At 41.6% G+C, this 27030-nt stretch overlaps 1 protein-coding gene across 1 annotated transcript; it reads left to right on the top strand.

The window, feature by feature from the left end:
- Positions 1-446: 446 nt before the first annotated feature.
- On the top strand, positions 447-25174 carry ube2g2 (ubiquitin-conjugating enzyme E2G 2). Its single transcript, XM_084085022.1, has 6 exons — positions 447-596; positions 3855-3890; positions 6235-6280; positions 9503-9621; positions 21988-22128; positions 24560-25174. The coding sequence occupies exons 1-6, from the start codon at positions 554-556 to the stop codon at positions 24670-24672; spliced, it is 498 nt and encodes a 165-aa protein (XP_083941148.1). The 5' UTR covers positions 447-553; the 3' UTR covers positions 24673-25174.
- Positions 25175-27030: the final 1856 nt, after the last annotated feature.

Consider the following 27030-nt stretch of genomic DNA (forward strand, 5'->3'; position numbering starts at 1 on the left):
GGGGGGGAATGAGAGGATCAGGGATAGAAAAAGGTCGATAACAAAGTAGATTTTCTCCTAATTTGTGTATCTAAAAAAAAGCCATTTTAGTATGAAAATCTTGTACATATTGTGTGGCTTGTGATGATTGGGTCCAATATTTAGTTCAGTATCCATGGAGCTAAGGAATGGTTCAGAAGCTGTGTTGACGTCATAGACTGTATGGTCTATAGTGGTAAAATATATACCTTATAAATATAAGATATTTATAAGGTATATATTATTATTATTATTATAGTAAATATACTTAGTTACTTTCCACCACTGTTGATAACTTCTTTGTTTGTGTATGTTGTTTGTGTGTGTTCGTTTTGTTTTGTATTTCATGACATTATACATAAAGATTTGTTTATAAAAAAAAAAGTAGTGAAGGAGAATACTGAGCCTGCGCAGCTGAGCTGTGACGACGACAGCTGCGTCATCAGGGAAGACACAGAGAACAGCTAGCTGTTGTTTACTGTTTGATTATTATTATTATTATTATTACTATAATTTCTCCATTTAGACCTTAACAATGGCCGGCACCGCGTTGAAAAGGCTCATGGCTGAATATAAACGTGAGTTTGAACGGACTTTGTCGTGTCAGTGAAACGACACGTCTCAGAGCGGGTCACCAAACTCTGTGTGACACACCAGTTAGCATTCAGAGCTAACAGCTGAGACCGGCGTTACGCCGCGGCCGTAGACCTGTTGAATAATGTGACCGCAGGGGTCACTAAGTGTGCTCCACGGTTCTATTCGTTATGTTTTGCCTTGTGATGTTACGTTAAGTATTTAACAGTGGTGGGAAAAGGTACTCATATTTTTTACTGAAGTAAAAGTATCAATATATAATACTCCAAATCTACAAAGTAACTACTTCCTGAAGTTTTCAAATAATTGTAGTGGAGTAAAAGCACAATATTTGCCTCTCAGATGTAGTGGAGTAGATGTACCTAGTTACTTTTACACCACTGTGAATGGTTTTAAGGAAGATGAAACGCGACCTCTAGAGGAACCGTATTTGATGAGTCACCAATGTCGGCGTAACACTTGTTATGCTACAGGGTTCTGCTGAGCTGTTTCAGGCCCAGATAAACTTATAACTAACTAATACATACTAATAAATCATACTAATAACTACTGAGCTGTTTCAGGCCCCAGATAAACGTATAACTAACTAATACATACTAATAAATAATACTAATAACTACTGAGCTGTTTCAGGCCCCAGATTAAAGTCTTTAGTGTTGATTTTTTAACACTTAGATATCAGGGATAATCATCATCTATAGGTTTCATAAAACATAACTCCTGTGTGAATACAAATGTTTTACAAACCTTAGTTTATAAAGTGGTTGTGTCTCCACCCTGTGCTCCTCATAGTCTTATACAGCATTGGTTATCAGAGTGGGGTCCGGGGACCCCCTGGGGTCCCTGAGGGGGTTCCAGGGGGTCCCCAGATAAATGATGGATAGTTAAGGAACCAAATGGACCCTTACGGGTCTGTAACTGTGAGAGTGTACAAATGGAACCAAATGGACCCTTACGGGTCTGTAACTCTGAGAGTGTACAAATCGAACTAAATGGACCCTTACCGGTCTTTACAGGTCTGTAACTCTGAGAGTGTAAATAGAACCAAATGGACCCTTAATGGTCTGTAACTGTGAGAGTGTACAAATGGAACCAAATGGACCCTTACGGGTCCATTTGGTTCCATTTGTACACTCTCACAGTTATGGTGGTCCAATGCAGGTCCATATACATATCATCTATTTTCAAAACATCTTGACATTCTGTGAAAATGTCTGAAATGTTTTGAACATGTTTATCCCACAAATTTTGTATGGGGGGTGGGGGGGGGGTGGGTCCTTCGCACAACATCTTTTCAGATGGGGGTCCGCAGCCAAATGCACATTCATTTGGGGGTCCTTGACATGAAAAAGTGTGAGAACCTCTACTATACAGTATGTCCACATAGTCAGAGCTGTGATTATTTGAATGAATAAGACGTTTTGTGAACCTCTCTGTATCGTGGTGGAGTGAGTCTGTTAATACAATAATGGCACTCAAACTTTTTCACGTCAAGGACCCCCAAATTGATAAATATTTGGCCGCGGACCGCCCTCTGAAAACATGTTGTGCCAGGGACCGCCCAGAGGCAAAGATTTGTGTTTAAAAATGTTCACTAATGTTCAGTGAGCTTGTATATAGCTATGAGCTTGTATATATGCTATTTTTGTAATCATATTTAAACTGGGGACACCCCTAAGTAATCATATTTGAAATGGGGACCCTCCTATGATTATATTTAAACTGGGGACCCCCCTAAATAATCATATTTTAAACTTGGGACCCCCCTAATTAATCATATTTGAACTGGGGACCCCCACCCTGACAAGCACTTGGAACTGTAAGCATTACATTTAGTTTATCGGTTCCACAGATACATATTGTGAAGTGCGAGGCGTTGTGAGCTTGTAGATTGACTTATTTCACAATTGTTTGCCTCTTTCTTAACGTAATATTTGACAATTTGGCCAATTTGGTATTAAAAAGGTCTTAAAAGTCATTAAATTGTAACTTTGTAAATGTTCAGATACCCTACATACACTTATACTGTCTGTTTGTTTACTGTTGAGTGAGAAAACAATGTTACACATTAAGCTAGTCATCTGTCACTAATTTGGGGACCCCCTCAGTTTGGGAACCCCTCAGTTTGGGATGACAGACGGCAGGTTTTGAGCAGTTAAATATGTTGGAACGGTGACAGTGTTAATTTTGACTGCAAACTTTGATTTAGTTTTAGTGATAGTCTTTTGAATAAAATTCCTATTTTAGTCATCTGACATTTTTTAGTTTTAGTCTAGTTTTAGTCGACTAAATATCATAACGTAGTCGACTAAATCTACAGTTGATTTAATCTTTGGCCGTGCTTTGATGGTGTCGCAATGCCTGATTCGTAGACAGGCTACCAAAAAATAGCCGATATACAAGCTTGTAGATCTGCTATTTTCAGAGCGCAACACCCGAGCACATCCAAGCATAAAATGACTCGTCTTTTAGTTCCACTGGATCTAACATATTTTATTTTATTTGTTGACTAAATTATCAGTATATTTAGTCTTAGTTTTGGTCATCATAGCATTTTTTATTTCGTTTTCTTCAGAGAAAAAAAGTAGTCGACTAGCGTTGATTTTGTCGACTAAAACTATGACGAAAAATGTTCGTCAACTACCTTTTCTTCACTGACGAAATAAAATAAATAAAAACTAAGCTATATGATGACTAAAAGTGAGACTAAATATATTGACAATTTTGTCAACAAATAAAAACTAGACTAAATGTTAGTGAGGGATCTAGTGCAGAAGAGATCCAGTAGAACTAAAAGACAAGTTATGTTTGGTTGCACTCGGCCCGGGTGTTGCGCTCTCAAAATAGCCGATCTACAAGCTCACAACGCGTCGCGCTGCGACGCGTTGTGAGCTTGTAGATGGGCTATTTTCAGCATGCAACCAAGTGTAAAATCATCCATTAAGACGCCATCAAGGCACCGCCAAAATACATTTTAGTCGACTAAATAAACTGCAGATTTAGTCGACTATAATCTTATGATATTTAGTAAAACTAGACTAACAGTAAAACATTTCAGAATGACTAAAATATGACTAAAACTAAATGGAATTTGATTCAGAAGACTATGACTAAAACTAAATCAAAATTTGCTGTCAAAATCAACACCGTAGTCGACCAGCATTTTTGGTCATAGTTTTTAGGGGACAAAATGACCAGTGAACGGTTATGACGTTTTGACACTTTTTTATCTTGTGTTTCAGAGCTGACTTTGAACCCACCGGAGGGAATCGTGGCAGGTGAGGAAATGAGTTGAATCACATTCAGACATTCTTATCCATTAAGTGTGTCATTGTTAGGTATCTTTGGCTATTCAAAAATAGTTGATATACAAGCTTGTGGATCTGCTATTTTAGAAAAATCGTGGGGATGTGTGCACATTACATTACATTACAGTCATTTAGCAGACACCTTTATCCAAAGCGACTTACAATAAGTGCATTCAACATAGGTAGGCAAGAAAACTACTAATCACCAGAAGTCTTAAGTGCATCCTCTTCTAAAGCAAGCAACTAAGAGTATACCTGGCGCTGAGGTAAAAGTGCAATATATCAGCTATACCTACTTTCTTAAACAGATGAGACAAAAACGGATGAGGCACATCTTTGAATATATATGTTTTAAAGTGAACAATTGTAACTCAAATCTTTGCTTCTGGGGCATTCTACAAATATCTTCTGAATCTCTTTCAATATTTTGTATTGATTTTTAACAATTAAGTGCACAACACTAGACACATAAGACAACATACTCACAACGAAATAAAGGAAAACAAGCCAGCAACCAACAAAAATTGAACGAAGGTTATAATAAAAATAAAAATGAATAGTAGTAGTCGTGTTTACTCCCCAAATGCAGTTAGACTTCTCATATATTGCTAATATATTCTTCTCATATATTGCTCATATATTGGAAATGAGTACAAATTACTCGTTTCCATTCTTCAGTTCTTTCAAAAGCCTTGCAATTGGTGACCAGTCTCTTACAAAATCAGCAAGAGTGCCTCTTAATACATGTGATAACCTCTCCATTGGTAATATGGACATCATTTTCTCATACCATCATTTTATATCAGGGGGATCCTCATCTTACCATTTTTGCTAAATTGAAAGCCGTGAGGCATACAAAGCTATTCCTAAGATGTATCTATACCCGCTTTCGTAATATCTTCTGAAACGGTAGATATAGATTTTTTTTTTTTTTTTTTTTACTTAACTTATGTTAATATCAGTGGTTCTCAAACTTGTCAAATGTCAAGGACCCCCAAAATGACATGTATTTGTCCACGGACCCACATCTCAAAATATGTTGTTCCAGGGACCTCCGAAGCAAAGATTTGATTTAAAAACGTATATATTATATTCAAAGATTTGCACACATTTTCACAATCTTTCAAAAAAATGGCAGATATGCAAGCTCATAGCGTGGCACAGAGTGCCGCGCTATGAGCTTGTAGATCTGCTATTTATTTATTAGCCCAAAGAAATGTTAAAATGACACACAGATGTGTTACCAGATTGAATGGGTGAAGTACTTCCTGAAACCAGCAGGGGTCAGAACAACACAAATGTTGATGCATTATTATGTGTGACATTCAGTGATGGAAGAAGTACTCACATGTTTTACTTAAGTAAAAGTATCAATACCCTATTGTAGAAATAGTCTGTTACAAGTACAAGTCCGGTATTTGAAATTGACTTGAGTAAGTCCTTTGAAAACAGTAGACCTTGCGATGCGTCGTAAGCTTGTAGATCTGCAATTTTCAAATTGCCAAAGTGTGTGTGTGTGTGTGTGTGTGTGTGTGTGTGTGTGTGTGTGTGTGTGTGTGTGTGTGTGTGTGTGTGTGTGTGTGTGTGTGTGTGTGTGTGTGTGTGTGTGTGTGTGTGTGTGTATGTGTATGTGTATATATATATATATATATATATATATATATATATATACAGGTCTGATCTGCTATTCAAAAATAGCAGATCTACAAGCTCATAGTGCGGCACTATGAGCTTGTAGATGTGATATTTTTGAATAGCCCAAAGCATAGAATAATGGTTAAAGCAATTCATTGTAAAATGACACAGATGCGTTCCCGGTCTTAAAGGGTTAATGGGTTAAATACAATTTAAAATGTAAAGCCTTCTTTCTGTATTTACAGTAACAATAATACTTAAAATAGCAGATCTACAATTTCATTGTGAGCTTGTAGATAGGCAAAAAATGTAGCTAAAATGCATTATTTTACACTTTGGCTATCCAAAAACAGCAGATCTACAAGCTCATAGCGCGGCACGAGTGCTTTGAACGTGTGCAAATCTTTGAATATATATATTCCTTTAAAGCGAACATGGGGGTCCCTGGACCAACGTATTTTGAGATGGGGGTCCGAGACCAAATACATATCATTTTGGGGGTCCTTGACATGAAAAAGTGTGAGCACCACTGATATAGAAACATACGTTTGTTTTTTTTTCAGAATACTGTTGGGATTTAGAAAACATGTGTAGAATGGGCTTCAGGTCTTAATGGACGAATGTGGATTTAGTTGACACCAAACTGACCAATGGTGTTTCTGTCTGTGTGTTTCTACAGGTCCAGCCAATGAGGAGAACTTCTTTGAATGGGAAGCTCTGATCATGTGAGTTCTGTAAACATCATGCAAATGTCATTATGATAATATTAATGACACATCTGTGTCACTTTAGATTGATCTGTCTATTAAAACATAGCAGATTTTTTCAATCTGCTACTTTTGAGATAGCCTGGTAAACCCTCCCTCCGGAAATCTCATTTCCATTTGGTTCCAGGAGTGAGTCTGGCCTGAACGCCCATTGTGGGGGTTTCTAGCGGAATTACCAGCTAACCGAGCCTATCAGCGTCGTCGCTCATCGTTCTGTGATTGACAGCGACAGTTGGCCAATCAGGTGGCGAGTACGAGTGAGCCCGAATGGGACCGAGTGCAGCCGACAAAAATGGAACGATCCGCCATTGTTTCTGTGGCCAGTTACACTTTTTACTTTTGTTTTTAACACGCTCTCTAACTTCTTTTTTGAGGCACGGAATTTACTTTTAAGATATCATTTGGATAGAATTGAGTTGTTTAACTTCATATATGTGGTCAATTAATCATGACAGAGCCTATTTAAAAATACAAATTTAGAGAACCAGCAGGGGCGGGCAGTGCCCCGCATGTACAGGTATATCCGAATAAGGCAACCTATTTTGGGCATGGCTGTCTCAAAAGTCCCGTTGCGTCACATTAGTCTGGAGGTCTGCTGATTGGCTGGAGGGGAACAACGATTATTGGCTGAAGGGGTTGTCAGCCAATATTGCAGAATGGGCGATCATGCCAGACTCACTCCTGAAATCAAATGGAAATGAGATTTCCGGAAGGAGGGTTTACCAGGCTCTGAGAGAGAGAGAGAGAGAGAGAGAGAGAGAGAGAGAGAGAGAGAGAGAGAGAGAGAGAGAGAGAGAGAGAGAGAGAGAGAGAGAGAGAGAGAGAGAGAGAGGATGTCTTTAGATACTCTATAACATTATACAGTGTTCACATGTCTTTAGATACCTCTATAACATGTAGATCTGCTATTTTTGAATAGCCCGAAGTATCAAATAATGGTTATATAGCAAAAAATAATGACACAGTATGTGTTCCCCGGATAATATATGATTCTAAAACTTGAATGATTCTAGAAAGTGTGGAACGTGAAATGCATCCTGTGGTTCAAAAGTCTAATGCCCGTTCCTAATGATAATGTTAGTTGCAGTGTTGGGACAAAAGTATCATACTCGAGTAAATACTCAAGTATTCAAAAGTACAGAGCTCATCATGAGCTTGTAGATCTGCTATTTTTGAAAAATCGTGAAAATGTGTGCAAACCTTTTGAATATAGTATATTTTTTTAAGCGAACATTTGTAATTCAAATCTTTGCTTGTGGGGGGTCCCTGTAACAACATATTTTGAGATGGGGGTTTGAGATCCACTGCTGTGTACACTAATGGTGCGGTCACACCTAACTTTGATCTAACCTACAGTATGTGGGCGCAGTCTGCCAATGCTTTTCAATGGGAAAGAAGCGCTTTGTTGCCGTTCGAGGATTCCGTCCCCATTGAAAAGCATTGAAATTAACCATTTCAATTTGTCATTTTAGATTTGAACTATAACCATTATTTTATATACTTTGGCTTTTCAAAAATATCAGATCTACGAGCTTGTAGATCTGCTATTTTTGATGAATCGTGAAAATGATGTGCAAATCTTGCAATGTATATATTTTTTAAAGCGAACATTTGTAACTCAAATCTCGGGCACGCCTCCTTGGCCTCAAGGTCTGCTGAGTCTGTGCGCCTCCGTCATGGTCCAAAACTATACTTTATCGGCGAAAGAAGTAATCCAATGTTTACCGAAGTGCGCCACTGAGGCCGGTACGTATGTATATCCATGTTGTCGTAGTCGTCGTCCTCGCATCGCAGCCCCGCCCGAGCCTAAAAACAAGCGCTCCACTTCCAATCTACCTGGAATGCCAATGTACCTGGAATACACATTTTCCATTTAGATTTTTTTTTTTTCAAAAATAGCAGATGACAGAAATGCGTTAATCCGTATTGAATGGGTTATCACATTAAGACCGGGAACACATCTGTGTCATTTTAGATGTATTTGGCTATTCGAAAAATAGCAGATCTACAAGTTCATAGCGTGGCACAGAGTGCGCATAGAGTACGACCAAATTGGCTTCTTTTCTTGCACAATAAGGTTTGACAATGAACTCAGCTGAACGTGTCGACTGTTAGTATCTCACTATCTTTTCACACGGGAGCCGTTTGAATATCGTTCTGTATCAGCGATTAGAGGTCGGTGTGCCGCACACGCGCGCACACACACACACACGCGTGCGTGCGCGCACACACACACACACACACACACACACACACACACACACACACACACACACACCCCTCTTCCTTGTTTTTGTTGGACGTAACACACACATCCATCCTGGATGTGATGTGACTGGCAGAGATCACATGTCAGATATGACACCAGGCTGTGGTCACGTTTATATCTATACCCTCCACTCCCTCAGACACGCCTTCACCTCACCTGACCTGGAGCAGGGGGTCCTCAAAGGGGGTCCCGCAGCAAAAGTAGTTAAAACAAAAAAGCTCATGTCTGCAATGCATCAGAAATTACTGTTTGGACGGGTGGAAAACTTTAGTTAACCCATTAAGGGCGCGCTCTCACCAAAAGTTGGCTGGCCGCTGTTAAACGCAGGTTGTGAGCGGCCATAGTTTTTTGCAGCCAGCGGATTCTAAAAGAACGCTGTGACGCACCTGTCACTCACATTCAAGACCGTCCCCGTAGCCCGCACCGCCACTAGACACTAGCCACTAGACAAAAAAATGTCTTTGCACTTTCACACTTGGGGTTTGTACATCTACATACACATTCAGATTTAAAATATAAAGTACTTACCCCATGGCCATGGATGTTACAATCATGTACGGGCCCTTATAAGTATCCGTATCTTCCGTATTGTTCAATAAAAAGCATTTTAATCCAATCAGTGGTCATTTTCTCCGTATGCTGTCAACTGCGCGACCCTCCTGATTTGTTTTTGGGCGGCGGCTGCTGCCGTGACCACACATTGAGGTTAGACAACACACTCTCTGTATTTGGGCGTAGCTGCATTGGGAACTCCTTATATGGTTATGGCTGTGTCAGAGTGACGTCCACCGACCTGCCCTCCCATTAGCCAATTTGAATATAGGATGTTTCTTAACATTTCTCTCTGTCTGTCTCTGTCTCTCTCTCTCTCTCTCTCTCTCTCTGTGTGTCTCTCTCTCTCTCTCCCTCAGGGGACCAGAGGACACATGTTTTGAGGGGGGGGTGTTCCCCGCCATCCTGAGTTTCCCCTCAGATTACCCTCTCAGCCCCCCCAAGATGAGGTTCACCTGCGACATGTTCCACCCCAACAGTAAACACACGCACGCACGCACACACACACACACACACGCACACACACACACACACACACACACACACACACACACACACACACACACACACACACACACACACACACACACACACACACACACACACACATGGCCGTCAGAGGAAAGAGGAAACCTCCGACATCTACACTTCATGGAGTACATTTTTTGTACCGAATGAATGTAACAAAAACACCCAAAAAAGTAACAAACCTTTGCACGCTGTGTGCGCGTGCATTTCATTACATTTATTTAATTGAACATGAAACCTTTGCATTGTATGTGGGCTTTATAGCCGAGGCTAATTTGCCACCCCGGTCCCTGGTTAGACGTTTCTACACAGATATCTACCTTGTGGAAAAAATGTTACAAAAAGGACATGCATGAAGCTCTAATCTAAACAAGTACAATAACAATAACATTACCAAATGACATTCATGAAAGCTGTGACATTAACGTTTTAAAACTTGCCTAACATTAGTGTTTGCAGCTTTTAGTTTGATTTCAAACAGTATTTAACCTTTTCATTCAATATTTTGAGATCAGTTAGTTTTTCTATTTCAGTTGGTAGGGCGTTCCACAAGTCTATCCCTTTCACTGAATAAGATGATTGACCAACAGTGCGCATTGCTACCTTGTGGTCTCCATTCACTGATCCCCTGGTGATTCTGTTAGTACCTGTCCCTTTCACCTGGGGACAAAGTACAGCTGGGGCGAGATTTAACACATTTAAAAATGAATTTGATGAAGGAGAATTTAACACATTGTGTGCCAAAAAACGGTCCGGACCGTTTTTGGCCCATTTTATTTTTATGCGTGGGGCCCACGTGGGGCGCTCTAACGAAACTTTGGGATCATCCAAGGAGTCTCTGAGAAGGAGAGGCCGGATGTGGATCCATGTCAAAAATCCTTCCGGTCGGCCGCTCCAATGTTAACTCCTTGACTAAAAGCTTAATATCTTTTTAACGTGGTGGAAGCGAGCCGTTTTCGATCGGCGACCACTCTGCAATGGAGGATCGCGTTAGAAATATTATTGTTCCAGGCGTTAGTCGGGATCCTCCGCCGTCTCGCACGCACGCTTTGTTTACATGCACTTCCGCGTCGGGGCTTCTACAGCACGAAACGTATCAACGTAAGGGGATGGAAGATATGCAGGCACTGAACGTACCCTATTTTAATAAACCTCTGGCACACAATGTGTTAATAAAACTGTCAAAACTAAGCATATTGTATTTTCTAAGAATTATGCAATGGTGCCATTTCATTCGTTTTTGTATCCATCCTTTTCAGTGCTTGCTTATAAAGTGAAGTGATTGGTTTTATAATTGACTGTGACGTCTGGCTCCAAACAGTAACACAGTATGATATGGAAAAAAATATCATGGCATGCATAAACAGTTGGGCTGCGTGCAGTGGTTTATATCGTGCGGTCATTCTGACACAGTTCAGGCTCATTTTTAGAGTCTTGCTTACCTTTTTTTATGTGCTTATCAAATTTGAGTCGAGAGTCGAGAATGACTCCCAAAAATGTTGAAATCACTGACTTCCTCAATTTCCTCTTGATCTATTTGAACGTTTAGTTCATAATTTACTCTCCCTCCATGCTCCCTTCGGTTCTAAGATGCTCTCTGCGTCCTTGCACATGGCTGTGGTCTTATTAGAACAAAAACAAATTGAAAATAGCCGATCTACAAGCTCACAACGCGACACGTTGTGAGCTTGTAGATCTGCTATTTTCAAATAGTAAGCTACTATATGATGTAATAATAATGTCAAAGACCATAATAATAACAATATGTGTTACTATTAGGGGTGTAACGATACGTTTTAACAACGATTCGATACGTATCACGATACTTGGTTGTCGATACGATACATGAACGATACAGGTTAATTTAGAACGATACGTTGCGATTCAGTGATTTAGTCCATACGATACATGAACAATACAGGACAGGTTAATTTAGAACGATACGATTCGATTCAATGATTTAAAATCGATATAGTAACTATTTATTTACCCAAAAAATCTGTTTGAAAAAGAAATACCTGGATACTGGATATAAACCCCTCTTTCTCTTTTTTTCTTCTTAACACATTGACTGGCAATCGCGTAGACCTACGCGAACCTATTTAAAGCCGCCACGTGCCAATCGCGTAGACCTACGCGAACCTATTTAAAGCCGCCACGTGCCAATCGCGTAGACCTACGCGAAGTGGTGTTTTTTTCTTTTGTTCAAAAAAAAGTTCACATTGCACTTTTTTCAATTTTCGATACGGCACATTTCATTGCAGCACCACCGGAAACGGAATTATCCGGGATCCGGTTTTGCCGATCCCGTCGGCCTCCATTCTAAAGCACACACTAAAACGCCATTTTCTCTTTGTAGTCTTTCTCCTCGCTGATCACTGTTTAACATAAACCGTTGTAACTACAAATGGCGGTCTCCGTTTTGCATGGGATTTTCACTGGGCGACGGAGAAGGATCTCCGCTGAGTTTACAAACAGTTTAGAGCTCAATCTTAAGGATTTTAACGAGGTCTATGGCGACGTGAAAAAAACATCAATAAAACGTTGGCACTGGTGAGTACATTATGAGATTAACCTATGGCATGGAATGTGTTAAAAGTACTATAGTATTGATATAATTGATTATTTGCATTGCAAAACGATTCGATACGATACAAAGTCAAACAATACGATATTTAGCTGTTTGCATATCGATATAGTAGATCGCAGTGGCGTGCACAGACATTTTGAGGGGCAGGTGCTCAAGTAAATTATACTTTTTTTTGTTTACTTGGTCTGCTCTTTTTCCCCTCTACACCTATACCTCTTTGCCAAAAATAGCCGATCTACAAGCTCACAACGCCTCGCAGCGCGAGGCGTTGTGAGCTTGTAGATCGGCTATTTTTGGCTAAAGTTCTCCTCAGAAAAGGGATGCTAGGTTTCGAGTGGTTATGGTAAAAAGAAAAATCATATCACATAAAGATTTGGCGGACCCCCTGTAGTAACTCTGAGGACCCCCTAGGGGTCCTGGACCCCCTGTTGAAGACCCCTGCTGTAAACTGAAAAAAAAGGGCACTTCTGGTCAAGAGGGCAAAGGGCAGGTGCTCTAGCACCACCTAGAGTCTATCTGTGCACGTCCCTGGTAGATCGTTGAAAATTCAAAACGATTTTTCGATGCAGTTACTATATCGTTACACCTCTAGTTACTATATGATGTAATAATAATGTCTAAGACCATATTAGTAATATAATATTCAATAATAACGTCTCATAATGGATAGCTGGACTAAAAGCTTTATAGACGACAGGGATTTCAAAATAAAGGCTCTAATTATCTTCAGTCTTTTCATCTGCCACTCTTCCCTCTCATTTACTGCTATCTTTTCATCCCTCTCTCCTCTGCCCCGGCATTCCATTCCCTCTCTCCCTTCATCCCTCAATCCTCCACTCCTCCCTTCATTTCCTCCCCTCCCTCCCTCTCTCTCTCTCTCTCTCCCTCTGCTTTCATTTCATCCCTCCATCGCCTCTGTCCTGCATCCCTCCTTTTCATCTGCCTCTCTCATCCCTCCCTCCCCCTCTCACTCTCTCCCTCCCCCTCCCTCTCCATCCCTCTCTCATCCCTCTCTCCCTCCATCTTTCATCCCTCCCTTTCATCCCTCTCTCTCCCTCCCTCTATCTCTCCCTCTCTCCCTCCCTCTCTCATCCCCCTCTCCCTCCCTCTCTCATCCCCCTCTCCCTCCCTCTCTCATCCCTCTCTCTCTCCCCTCTCTCTCTCTCTCTCTCCTTTCATAATTGAATCATTTCATTCCTCTCTTCATCTTTGATAGCAGTGCAATAAGATCCATGCTGCAGGTGTTGATGCTACACACACACACACACACACACACACACACACACACACACACACACACACACACACACACACACACACACACACACACACACACACACACACATCCCCCGCAGGTCAAGCATCCTTCACACATAATCACAGGTCACACACACATGCATTATAGAACATACACACATATTATAGAACACACACACACACACACACACACACACACACACACACACACACACACTAGGGCTGTACCCAAACGTTCGAAGGATCGGACCTTCGTTCGTTATGTCGGCATTCGAATCTTAACTAATGAGTTCGAACCTCCGCTTTTTTAAAATATATATAAATATATATTTATTTTTATTGAAAAATATATATCAGAATGTGATATATATCAGAATATCACAGTACTATGTTGTGTTTACTATCATTTGAAAGTCACGCACACACAGTGTGTCTCTCCAGTGATTCCACAGTCAGCGAGTTGAGTCGAGGTGAGGAGGGGTCATAATTAATCATAATTAAGTAATATCGCGATTATACAACAGTTACCAACAAAACGCATCCAAATGTATTCATATCGTGGGGCACTGCATAATAAAAATGTTTCGCTATTATCCGTTTCCCTGTAAAGAGAAGAGTTTTTGACTGAGGCATTGATTAAATAGTCCCTGTAGCAGCGCTTTGAGGCACCGTCTCATCAACACAGCTGAGCTATCAATGCTTGCGCAGTGGAATGAATTCCAGTAGGCTATATGCTCCGTCGTACGACCGTGTCACGTGGCCAAAATAACTGATCTACAAGCTGACAACGCGTCGCGATGGCGACGCGTTGTGAACTTGCAGATCGGCTATTTTCGCCGTGCGATACCTGGCTACACGTTGTGAACTTGTAACTGTTAAAAAAGAGATGGAGCGTTACCTTCAAGACAGGTCCAAACAAAGTAAAGTCCGGCCCGCTACTGTGGTGGAAGGCGAATTCTGACCGCTACCCGAAACTTTCATTGGCAGCAAAACACTGCCTTTGTATCCCAGCCACTTCCACAGCATCGGAACGCATCTTTTCCAAGGCAGGATATATAGTTAATAAGACCAGGAGCTGCCTCCTCCCTGACAATGTGGACAAACTAGTGTTCTTGGCACACAACATAAAGAGAGTATAGCAGAGGTGAGGGCCGACTCGGCAAGACTTTTTTTTTTTTGGTTCGTCACAAGACGAGAGTGACGAGAGTGAGACATTTTATTTTAAAAGTCGTTGTTTGTTAACTGTTTCAAGCTGCCACGCCCTACCAATGCCATACTTATGTTTTATAGTTGTTGTTTAATGTAACAGCCCTGTGCAGAATATTGTCTGTCGTATTGATAGATATTGTATTGGTCAAAAAGAGAGCGAGTTGTCTGGAGGAAAAATAAGACACTGTGACAGTTAATGCGCCTGTTTTATTTTTCTGTTAAATGAATGAAGGCTTTCAAGGGAGGCTATTGATCTGCATTGCTTGTACTGTCTGGTTCTGGTAACGAACGACTTAAGCAATAAATCCTAAACTTTAGGAAATGTCTTGTCTTGTTTGATCCCCAAATCCTTTAAAATACATTATGGGCATTACGAAACAACTTTTTTTTAAACCAATAGACTATGCAATATCGGCTCTATAATGAATTGCAGCTTGGTTAAAGGCACGTTCGTTTTATTAATTAAATAAACACGACGGTTCGAACCAACGTCCTTCAATGGTTCGAACCATCGCTGTATTTATTATTTAATTAATACAACGATGGTTCGAAAGTCGAACCATCGTTTCATTAATTAATGAATAAACAAAACGATGGTTCGACGTTTGAACCATCGTTTCATTAATTAAATAATTAAATACGATGGTTCCAACGTCCGTTCGAAATTCCTCGCCGAAGTTCGAATCCTAAAAACAGGGTTTGGGTACAGCCCTAACACACACACACACACACACACACACACACACACACACACACACACACACACACACACACACACCACACACACACATATACAATATTTTGTTTTGTTTAGATTTCGTCCTACTCCTCCCGCCCAACACTCCCTGCTGACTGGTAGACCCCCCCCCCCCTTAATTGACTGGTAGACCCCCCCCCCCCTTAATTGACTGGTAGACCCCCCCCCTTAATTGTATTACAGCGACGTTTGAAACAAAAATATGTATCAATCAATCAATAGAGCCATTCATAGAGGCTGTGTGTGTGTGTGTGTGTGTGTGTGTGTGTGTGTGTGTGTGTGTGTGTGTGTGTGTGTGTGTGTGTGTGTGTGTGTGTGTGTGTGTGTGTGTGTGTGTGTGTGTGTGTAAATTGTAGAGCAGTGACACAAGGCATGTAGAGTGATGTCAGAGTAGCGACACAATCTGAGCTCAGTGCTAATTACACACACACACACACACACACACACACACACACACACACACACACACTCTGAGCTCAGTGCTGATTACAGGACCAGGCGCTCCCTAGTCATCATCATCATCATCATCATCATCATCATCATCGACAACAACATGGTGTGTGTTGTTACACACGTGTACAAATATGCACACGCACGCGCTCACACACACACACACACACACACACACACACACACACACACACACACACACACACACACACACACACACACACACACACACACACACACGAACAATACAAGGTTATAATCCATACAAAACTGTGTGTTTGTGGGATTGTATTTCTATACTAGTGAGGCCCCACTTACTCCCCTGACCTTTAACCCATTAAGACCTGAGGCCCATTCTACAAATGCTTCTTCTCAAACTTATGTTCTTGCCCCCAAAATGTGTATTTGGCCGCCGACCCCCCCCCCCCCCCCCCACCCCATCTGAATTTTAGCATATGCCAGGGACCCCCCAGAAGAGAAAATTTGACCTCCCCCCCAAATAATTCAAAATGTTTTGAACACTTTCAAGAATTTTCAAAAATGTTCAGAAATAACATCTGTTGTTTCTGAGAAACACTGTTCTAAATCCTAAGAGTTTTCTGAAAAATGTGTTACTGTTGTATATACTGTGTGTGTGTGTGTGTGTGTGTGTGTGTGTGTGTGTGTGTGTGTGTGTGTGTGTGTGTGTGTGTGTGTCTAAAATGTAATGTGACACAGATGTTTTAATGGGTTAACCTAGCCCTAACAGAAGACAGGGTGGTCCTTGTGTCCTCACAACCTTTTTTACAACGAGGGTTATTTTATTAGTTTGTAATGATAATAATTAAAAGATGAGTGTTAAAAAAAATCATGTATTGCTTTCTATTGTTTTTTAATGATTTAGTGATTTTTAACTGGGGGGGGCGGGGGCATTCGATCCATAGGTAAATAGTCATGAACGCAGCCTCCGATTTCCGTGAAACTTTGCACGCACTAGGCCAAGGAAGAAATGCCACTTGGAACTTTTCAAATCAGCCTCATGGTGGCGCTGCAACAGGCAGATTCACGTTTTGGACTATACGTTATGCCAAAAAGTGAATCTGCCTGTTACAGCGCCACCATGAGGCTAATTTGAAAGTCCAAGCCCAAGTGGCATTTCTTCCTTGGCCTAGTGGGGATGTGGTTAGCGCGACAGCGCGTCCGTTGTTACTTAGTCCACAGTGCCATGGACACGATAACTGTAATCCCTAATCCGGAGTGACCACTTTCACTGTAACTCACATGGATACGGAAATAACGTCAATAACGTCCTTTCCACCTCCATCCTCTCCCTGTCTATTGGTTTCCTGCAGATGCCTGTAAACTCGAGTTAAAGGGATATTTCACTTTCAAAAACACTTTTGGTGATTTATCATCTACTCAGGCCTTTGTGAGCCCCCCAGACAGTTTTTAAGTTGCTTGATTCAATATTTAGATATTAGATATTCATTTTATCAGACACGCCCCCTACCTATACAAACCCATTGTAACTTCAAACTCCATTTTAACCATGTTAGATTCATCAAAAACACCCGTCCTTGGTTCACCCGTCTAATTTTTTTTTGGGAAAATGAAAAAGATAAATAAATAAATGAAAAAGAATCTTGGAAAAACACGGCCCCCTCACGCATTAGGAGGGCAGGGTGAGTCACCAGAACCAAGGACGGGTGTTTTTGATGAATCTAACACGGTTAAAATGAAGTTTGAAGTTACAATGGGTTTGTATAGGAAGGGGGCGTGTCTGATAAAATGAAAATCAAATATCTAAATATTGAATCGAGCAACTTAAAAACGGTCTGGGGGGCTCACAAAGGCTTGAGTAGATGATAAAATCACCAAAGGTTTTTCTGAAAGTGAAATATCCCTTTAATTTGTTTTGCCCTCGTTTCCACGAGGCACAGTGTTTTCAATGGCCTCTGGCGGCTAAGGGAGCGATAGTTCCGGGTTTAATAATCTTTCCTCTGGGTGATTAACAGTGAGCCCCTTTGTGTTTACAAAAGGTCTGCCGAGCGATCGTAATGAATATACATTTTCTGTGACCAGTTGAAAAGGTAAAAAAAAACTAAAATCGCTGGCAGTGGGTGATTTATTTATTTATTTATGCATTTATTCTGGCAGTGAATGAGTTAACAAGCTCACTACCAAGGCACACCTCCAGCCACACTTTACCGTCTCTCTCTCTCTTTCCTTTGGCAATCTTTTAACCCATTAAGACCTGGGGCCACTTCTAAAAAACATCTAAATCCTAACAGTTTTTCGGAAAAAAAGTATTTTTCACGATTTTTCAAAAATAGCAGATCTACAAGCTCATAGCGCGGCACTCGGTGCCGCGCTATGAGCTTGTAGATCTGCTATTTTTGAATAGCCAAAGAAATCTAAAATGACACAGATGCGTTCAGGTCTTAATGGGCTAAAATGTGGTACAAAGACAACTTGACATCGCCACAGAAATGTTGTGTTGGCAAGGAGGCCGTCTGTCTGTCTGTCTCTCTGACACACACACACACACACACACACACACACACACACACACACACACACACACACACACACACACACACAAATGCACACGCACACCATCTATCTACCAGCAGTACCTCTATCCCTGATCTCTCTCTCTTCTCTGCACTGTTGTGGTTGTGTGTGTAACTGTAACAGTCTGGCCCTAATACCAAAGCATGCTACATTTACCACACACACACACACACACACACACACACACACACACACACACACACACACACACACACACACACACACACACACACACACACACACACACACACACACACACACACACGTGCAGGTGTGGCTTTGATTCTGAGGATCCTGTGTTGACTACATTTGTCTGTGTTATGACCTTATGTTATGACCTTATGACCTTATGTTATGACCTTATGACCTTATGTTATGACCTTATGACCTTATGTTATGACCTTATGACCTTATGTTATGACCATATGACCTTATGACCTTATGTTATGACCATATGACCTTATGTTATGACCATATGACCTTATGACCTTATGTTATGACCATATGACCTTATGACCTTATGTTATGACCTTATGACCTTATGTTATGACCATATGACCTTATGTTATGACCTTATGACCTTATGTTATGACCATATGACCTTATGTTATGACCTTATGACCTTATGTTATGACCATATGACCTTATGACCTTATGTTATGACCATATGACCTTATGACCTTATGTTATGACCTTATGTTATGACCATATGACCTTATGTTATGACCTTATGACCTTATGTTATGACCTTATGACCTTATGTTTAGTACCAGAATGTGTCCTTATGTTACAACCTTATACTGCAAAGTAAAAATACTCTGTTACAAGTAAAAGTACGGAATTCAAAATGTACTTAATTGACTTTAAAAGTAAATTAAGTACAAAAATGTGCAAAATGCACTTAAAGTACCAAAAGTAGAACATACTCATTGTGCAGAATGTCCCGTTTCACAAGTTTATGTTTAAAATGGTTAAAAATCATATGAAAATAGCAAGCTCACAAGAACTTATTTACAGCCCTGCATGGAAGCCTTGCTCAAGGGCTATTCAGCGGTGATTCATGATTGATGTGATGAATTGGGGAATCGAACTAGGGACCTACCGGTATCAAGGCCGCCCCTCTAACCACTAGGCCACCGCTGCCACTTTTGTATATAGGGCTGAAGTGGTTAATGTATGTTTTGAAATAATAATACAAATCTACAAAGTAACTAAATTAGTAACTAAGGTTTTCAAATAATTGTAGTGGAGTAAAATATACAATATTTGGATCTGAGATGTAGTGGAGTAGAAGTAAAAGTACTGCAAATTGGAAATGCTCCAGTAAAGTAAAAATACCTACTGTACATTTTACTTAAGTACAGTACTTGAGTACATGTACTTTACATCACTGGCTACAGGAAGCTGCTTATCAACACTGATAACCACACACACACACACACACACACACACACACACACACACACACACTCCAGCTCAAAGCTTTGATGGAGATGAAGGCCAAGCCACTGTAGATCTCACTGATATACTGTGTGGATCCTTCCTGGAGAGACAGTGTGGGGGAACACACACACACACACACACACACACACACACACACACACACACACACACACACACACACACACACACACACACACACACACACACACACACACACACACACACACACACAGATACATAAGATATGTGTTGTTAGTTTAAGGCATATCAGTGACAGAGTTATGTAAGGCTGGCTCTACACTGGAGGACTTATGGTGGGTTCACACGGGCAGATTAACCCTTTTTTAAGACCTGGAACGCATCTGTGTCACTTTAGATTTCTTTGGCTATTCAAAAATAGCAGATCTACAAGCTCATAGCGCTCATAGAGCTTGTAGATCTGCTATTTTTTTGAAAAATCGTGAAAATGTGTGCAAATCTTTAGTTTGAATATATATATATATACTTTTTTAAAGCGAAAGTTTTTAACTCAAAACTTTGCTTCTGGGGATTTTACAAATGTCTTCTAAAGTACTTTTTTCCGTACTTGATTTTTTTAAATGTATTTTTTGAGTGGTGCCAACCACTCCTATATTTGACTTTGTCCGTCCGTCCGTCCGTCCGTCCGTCCGTATGTCCGTCCGTCAGTATGTTTGAGCACGGCTGATTGGTCAAGCTTCACGTGACACGTGACAATATGTTGTCACGTGTCACGTGACAACATATTGTTGCTGATTGCAACACAAGGATGCAACCAGTTACACTTTCAAAGGCACCACTCTCTTCACACTGGGTGTGATTTTTTACTTATGTTGCTATATTATCAATGGTTTTCAAACTTGTCAAGGACCCCCAAAATAATATGTATTTGACCGCGGACCCCCTCCCTTCTAAAAATATTTTGTTCCAGGGACCCCCAGAAGCAAAGATTTGAGTTAAAAATGTATAAAGATTTGCATACATTTTCACGATTTTTCCAAAAAAAATAGCCAAAGAAATCTTAAAATGACACATATGCGTTCCCTTCCCGGCCTTAAAGGGTTAAAAGATACAGAGATACAAAAATACACAGCATCTTTGTCGCTGTGTCGCTTTGTATCTGTGTTGCTCAACACGGTCGCTGACGTCATCAAACGTGCGGACATCGGAGCTACTTACTGTCTGGAAGTTGAACCCAGCTCAACTTGTAGCTTTGTGTCTTTGTGTCTGGAAGTTGAACCCAGCTCAACTTGTAGCTTTGTGTCTGGAAGTTGAACCCAGCTCAACTTGTAGCTTTGTGTCTTTGTGTCTGGAAGTTGAACCCAGCTCAACGTATAGCTTTGTGTCTTTGTGTCTGGAAGTTGAACCCAGCTCAACTTGTAGCTTTGTGTCTGGAAGTTGAACCCAGCTCAACTTGTAGCTTTGTGTCTGGAAGTTGAACCCAGCTCAACTTAACCACTTAGCTTTGGCTATTCAAAAATAGCAGATATACAAGCTCATAGCGCGGTGTGCATATCTTTGAATATTTATTTTCAAAAGGGAAATTAACTGATATCTTTGCTTCTGGGGGTCCCTGGCACAAAACATTTTCAAATGGGGGTCCGCGGCCAAATGTATGAAGAAGGTTGAAAACCACTGTGTTACAGGGTTCCAGTCCAGCAGAGATGTAATAAACAGTACAATGGTAAAGTCCCATCAACTGCCTTAAAAATGAACAGGTACCAGTGTTTGTTTCGCCTGTCGGTCAAGGAAGGCCAAACCACTCTATCATACAAACAGGATGTAGTGATGAGTCTATAATGTTCACCAGATATAAAGCGCTGTGTGTGTGTGTGTGTGTGTGTGTGTGTGTGTGTGTGTGTGTGTGTGTGTGTGTGTGTGTGTGTGTGTGTGTGTGTGTGTGTGTGTGTGTGTGTGTGTGTGTGTGTGTGTGTGTGTGTGTGTGTGTGTGTGTGTGTGTTTTAACCAAGCCATGTGTTCCATTCAATGTCAGTTACATACCTAATGCTCCTCCTCTCCTCTCCCCTCCTCTCCTCCAGTCTATCCAGATGGTAGGGTGTGTATCTCCATTCTCCATGCTCCAGGAGATGACCCCATGGGCTATGAGAGCAGTGCCGAGCGGTGGAGCCCTGTCCAGAGTGTGGAGAAGATCCTGCTGTCAGTGGTCAGCATGCTAGCAGGTCTGTTATGTTATGTTACTGTATGTTATCACCAGTGGTGGAAAATGTAAGTCAGATATTTTACTTAAGTAAAAGTATCAATACTGCAATAGAGAAATATATTCTAACTCTGTTACAAGTAAAAGTCCGGAATTCAAAATTGACCTGAGTAAAAATACAAACGTATTGGCATCAAAATGTTCTTTAGTGAAAGTACTAAAATGTTTGTAAATAGCAGATCTACAAGCTCACAGCGCATCGCGTTGGGAGCTTGTAGATCTGCTGTTTTCAAATAGCCTATATATGAAATAGGGCTGAGGTGGTTACAGGAGCCGAGATACAGCCTTTTTAACACATTGACTGCCATGGACGTAATATTATGTCATCATGGTGTTTTTGAGAGGTGCCAACCACTCCTATATCTGACTTTGTCTGTGTGTCCGGGTGTATGTATGTCCAATAAACAAACATTGATGACAACATCAATACGGGGCTCATCAAAGGCACCACTCTCTTCACACAGGGTGTGATTTTTAGTGATTACGCCAGAGGGCGCTCTTCACCAACCTATGAATGATGCCTTGACTTCCAGAGAAGGATCCACGTGGAAATGACGTCATCTAAAACATTCCCACCCCTTCAGCTACAATGTTATCACATTTATAAAAATACTGTTATCTCTTCTTACCCCAGATTGCGTTTTTGTGAAAAAAGGAGGAAAAAATTAAACTGCAGAACGATAACCACAGAACGATAACCACAGAACGATAACTACAGAACGATAACCACAGAACGATAACCACAGAACGATAACTACAGAACGATAACCACAGAACGATAACCACAGAACGATAACCACAGAACGATAACTACAGAACGATAACTACAGAACGATAACCACAGAACGATAACCACAGAACGATAACTACAGAACGATAACCACAGGACGATAACTACAGAACGATAACTACAGAACGATAACCACAGAACGATAACCACAGAACGATAACCACAGAACGATAACCACAGAACGATAACCACAGAACGATAACTACAGAACGATAACTACAGAACGATAACCACAGAACGATAACCACAGAACGATAACTACAGAACGATAACCACAGGACGATAACCACAGAACGATAACTACAGAACGATAACCACAGAACGATAACCACAGAACGATAACCACAGAACGATAACCACAGAACGATAACCACAGAACGATAACTACAGAACGATAACCACAGAACGATAACCACAGAACGATAACTACAGAACGATAACCACAGAACGGAGCACTGTGTTAGATAACTACAGAACGATAACCACAGAACGCAGAACGATAACCACAGAACGATAACTACAGAACGGAGCACTGTGTTACAATGTTTTTTTTCCCGGTGGAAAGACGAAAGACGTCTTTCCGCAGAGACATCGTATGTTTCTTCTGTACATCTGTACATCGTCAACGTGTTGAACAATACATTGTGTGGATGGTCAACGTGAGGTCAAAGCGCTGGCGGTGGCGTATTATTAATACCTGTATTAATACGTATTATTAATACCTGAAGCACTGAATGTGTTCAGAGCTTCAAAAGTTAACTATACAATCTCAAAATCTACTCTAAAGGTGACTGGCAGCTACTTAGCTCTGTTCTCATAGTCCTAGATCTCCTTGTCCACAGCAATGAGTCTGACAGACGCATTCTGCACCAGCTGCAGGAGGATCCCCTGCTTCTACTTGAGCCTCAAAACTAAATCCAGTAGATCACCCACTGGTTCGACCCAATGCTGCTACTCCTCTCCTTCTCTGCTGTTCCATCCTTCCTTACCTCACTTTATGTGGCTCCTCTCTCTCTCTCTCTCTCTCTCTCTCTCTCTCTCTCTCTCTCTCTCTCTCTCTCTCTCTCTCTCTCTCTCTCTCTCTCTCTCTCTCTATGTCTCTCTCTCATGGTCAGAGCCTAATGATGAGAGTGGAGCTAACGTAGATGTCTCTCTCTCTCTCTCTCTCTCTATGTCTCTCTCTATGTCTCTCTCTCATGTGCAGAGCCTAATGATGAGAGTGGGGCTAACGTAGATGTCTCTCTCTCTCTCTCTCTCTCTCTCTCTCTCTCTCTCTCTCTCTCTATGTCTCTCTATGTCTCTCTCTCATGTGCAGAGCCTAATGATGAGAGTGGGGCTAACGTAGATGTCTCTCTCTCTCTCTCTCTCTCTCTCATCTCTCTCTCTCTCTCTCTCTCTATGTCTCTCTCTCATGGTCAGAGCCTAATGATGAGAGTGGAGCTAACGTAGATGTCTCTCTCTCTCTCTCTCTCTATGTCTCTCTCTATGTCTCTCTCTCATGTGCAGAGCCTAATGATGAGAGTGGGGCTAACGTAGATGTCTCTCTCTCTCTCTCTCTCTCTCTCTCTCTCTATGTCTCTCTATGTCTCTCTCTCATGTGCAGAGCCTAATGATGAGAGTGGAGCTAACGTAGATGCCAGTAAGATGTGGCGTGAGGACAGAGAACAGTTCTATCAGCTCGCCCAGCAGATCGTACGCAAGTCCCTGGGCCTCTGAGGACCCCCTGGCCACGCCCACCTCCACCCCCTGACCACGCCCACCTCCACCACCTGACCACGCCCACCTCCATCACTGCTGCGCGTGTGTGCGTGTGTTTGCGTGTGTGTGTGTTTGTGGGCGTGTGTGTGTGTGTGCGCGCGCGTGGGATCGTGTGTGCGTGTGCGTGTGCGTGTGCGTGTGCGTGCGTGCGTGCGTGCGTGCGTGCGTGCGTGCGTGCGTGCGTGCGTGCGTGCGTGCGTGCGTGCGTGCGTGCGTGCGTGCGAGCGTGTGTGTGTGTGTGTGTGTATGTGTGTGTGTGTGTGTGTGTGTGCGTGTGTGTGTGTCTAGCACCTGCCTGTTGCTTCACTGTCCTCTGTCAGCCTTGCAGGGCTCAACCAAGGGGTCAAAGTTCACACCAAAGGAGATCCAGATTAATAAAAGTGTGAAATGATGAACAAGGGTTTTTATTAATAACTAGTTTAGTTACAGTAACTGAAGGGGGGGGGGGGGGAGGGGGGGGGTACACAAAAAACTCTGTTCCCGAACGGCCAAGTTGTCGCCGTGGAAACCAGTCGTTTTGAACTTTGAACTTTTGCATGGAACTCTCCTTAGCTTAAAGGGACATTTCACTTTTCCAACATGTTAGGGGTCATTTTAACGTCTACTCAGGCTTCTGTGTTTCACCTTCAGACAGTGTGTAGGTGTGCGTCTTCATTGATTATTCATCTTATCAGACACGCCCCCTTCCTATACAAACCCATTGTAACTTCAAACTCCATTTTAACCATGATAGATTCATCTAAAACAGTGGTTTTCAACCCTTTTTTTTCGCATCAAGGACCCCCAAATTGACACATATTAGCCCAGGGACCCCCATTTGAAAAGATATGGTGGGGACTCGACCGGTTTGATATCTTGGGGGTCCCATGCAGTCTACACTGTATTATCATCATTAGTGTTCATTTAACTCTGAGAGTTACAGACCCATAAGGGTCCATTTGGTTCCATTTGTACACTCTGAGAGTTACAGACACACATAAAGGCCTTTGCAGACAGGGTGCGATTTTTCGCACGAAAAAAAAACGGACAATATAATTTTTTAACCCATTGAGAGCTGGAACTGTCTCATTTTTTGATTTGAGCTAAAAAGCATTATTTTACACTTTGGGCTATTCAAAAATAGCAGATCTACAAGCTCGTAGCTACGAGCTTGTAGATCTGCTATTTTTGAAAAATCGTGAAAATGTGTGCAAATCTTTGAATATATATATATTTTTAAAGCGAACATTTTTAACTCAAATCTTTGCTTCTGGGGGGTCCCTGGAACAACATATTTTGATGGGGGTCCGCGGCCAAATACATATAATTTTGGGGGTCCTTGACATGAAAAAGATTGAGCACCACTGATATAGAAACATACGTTTTTGAGAATACTGTTGAGATTTAGGAGACATGTAGAATCGGCTTCATGAACACACCGGCTCCCAATGTACCGCGCAGCGCGGTGATGTGATGCGGCGATGCGTTTTTTTTTCCCCAATCGAACTGACGTCTTTTCGCATGCGGTAAAAACTGATTGACTAACCGCACCCTGTCCGCAAAGGCCTTAAGGGTCAATTTGGTTCCTAACTATTCATTTATTCATTTGGCTGGGGACCCCCTGGAACCCCCTCAAGGACCACTGGTGGTCCCCGGACCACTGGTTGAGAACCCCTGATCTAAAACACCCTCCTTGGTTCTGGTGACTGATAATATCCTTGTAATGCGTGAGGGGGGCCGTGCTTTTTCTTTTTTATAACTTTGGGGGGGGGGGGGGGAATACGGCCCCCTCATGCATTAGTTTGTATAGGAAAGGGGGCGTGTCTGATCAAATGAATATCAAATAGAGTACAGAAGTCCTGACGTCACTCGTTCATCCCCTGGGTCGTAAAGTAATTTCTCTATGGAGAATAACATTGGGTCATCTTAGAATCGTCTCATATAAGAATCGTGGTCCAAAAATAAACAAACCGTCTCGGCGATATTGTCAGGGAGGAGGTTCTGTATCGTTTATGATAGTCAGTCACTTATATTTGATACAGTCTGTTTCTGGCGAAAATGTAACTAATTCGGCGGAAGTAACATCAGCGTTTTCTCACCGTCAGTTGATGCTTCATATCCATAAGAGTCAAACGGCCGCGGTCACTTGTTTATTTTTAGAACACAGTTCTTATTTGACGCGATATTAAACACAGTGGCGTGCACAGACATTTTGAGGGGCAGGTGCTCAAGTGAATTATTCTTTTTTTTGTTGACTTGGTCTGCTCTTTTTTCCCTCTACACCTATACCTCTTTGCCAAAAATAGCCGATCTACAAGCCCACAACGCCTCGCAGTG

The sequence above is a fragment of the Gymnoscopelus microlampas genome (assembly GCF_963454915.1).
Source record: "Gymnoscopelus microlampas genome assembly, chromosome: 17".
NCBI classification, from domain to species: Eukaryota; Metazoa; Chordata; class Actinopteri; order Myctophiformes; family Myctophidae; genus Gymnoscopelus; species Gymnoscopelus microlampas.

Bases quoted from the DNA above. Each gene is read 5' to 3' on its own strand.
- ube2g2 (XM_084085022.1), top strand. From the start codon at position 554: ATGGCCGGCACCGCGTTGAAAAGGCTCATGGCTGAATATAAAC. The intron at 3,891-6,234 runs GTGAGGAAATGA...GTGTTTCTACAG, and splicing joins ACCGGAGGGAATCGTGGCAG to GTCCAGCCAATGAGGAGAAC. The intron at 9,622-21,987 runs GTAAACACACGC...CCTCTCCTCCAG, and splicing joins CGACATGTTCCACCCCAACA to TCTATCCAGATGGTAGGGTG.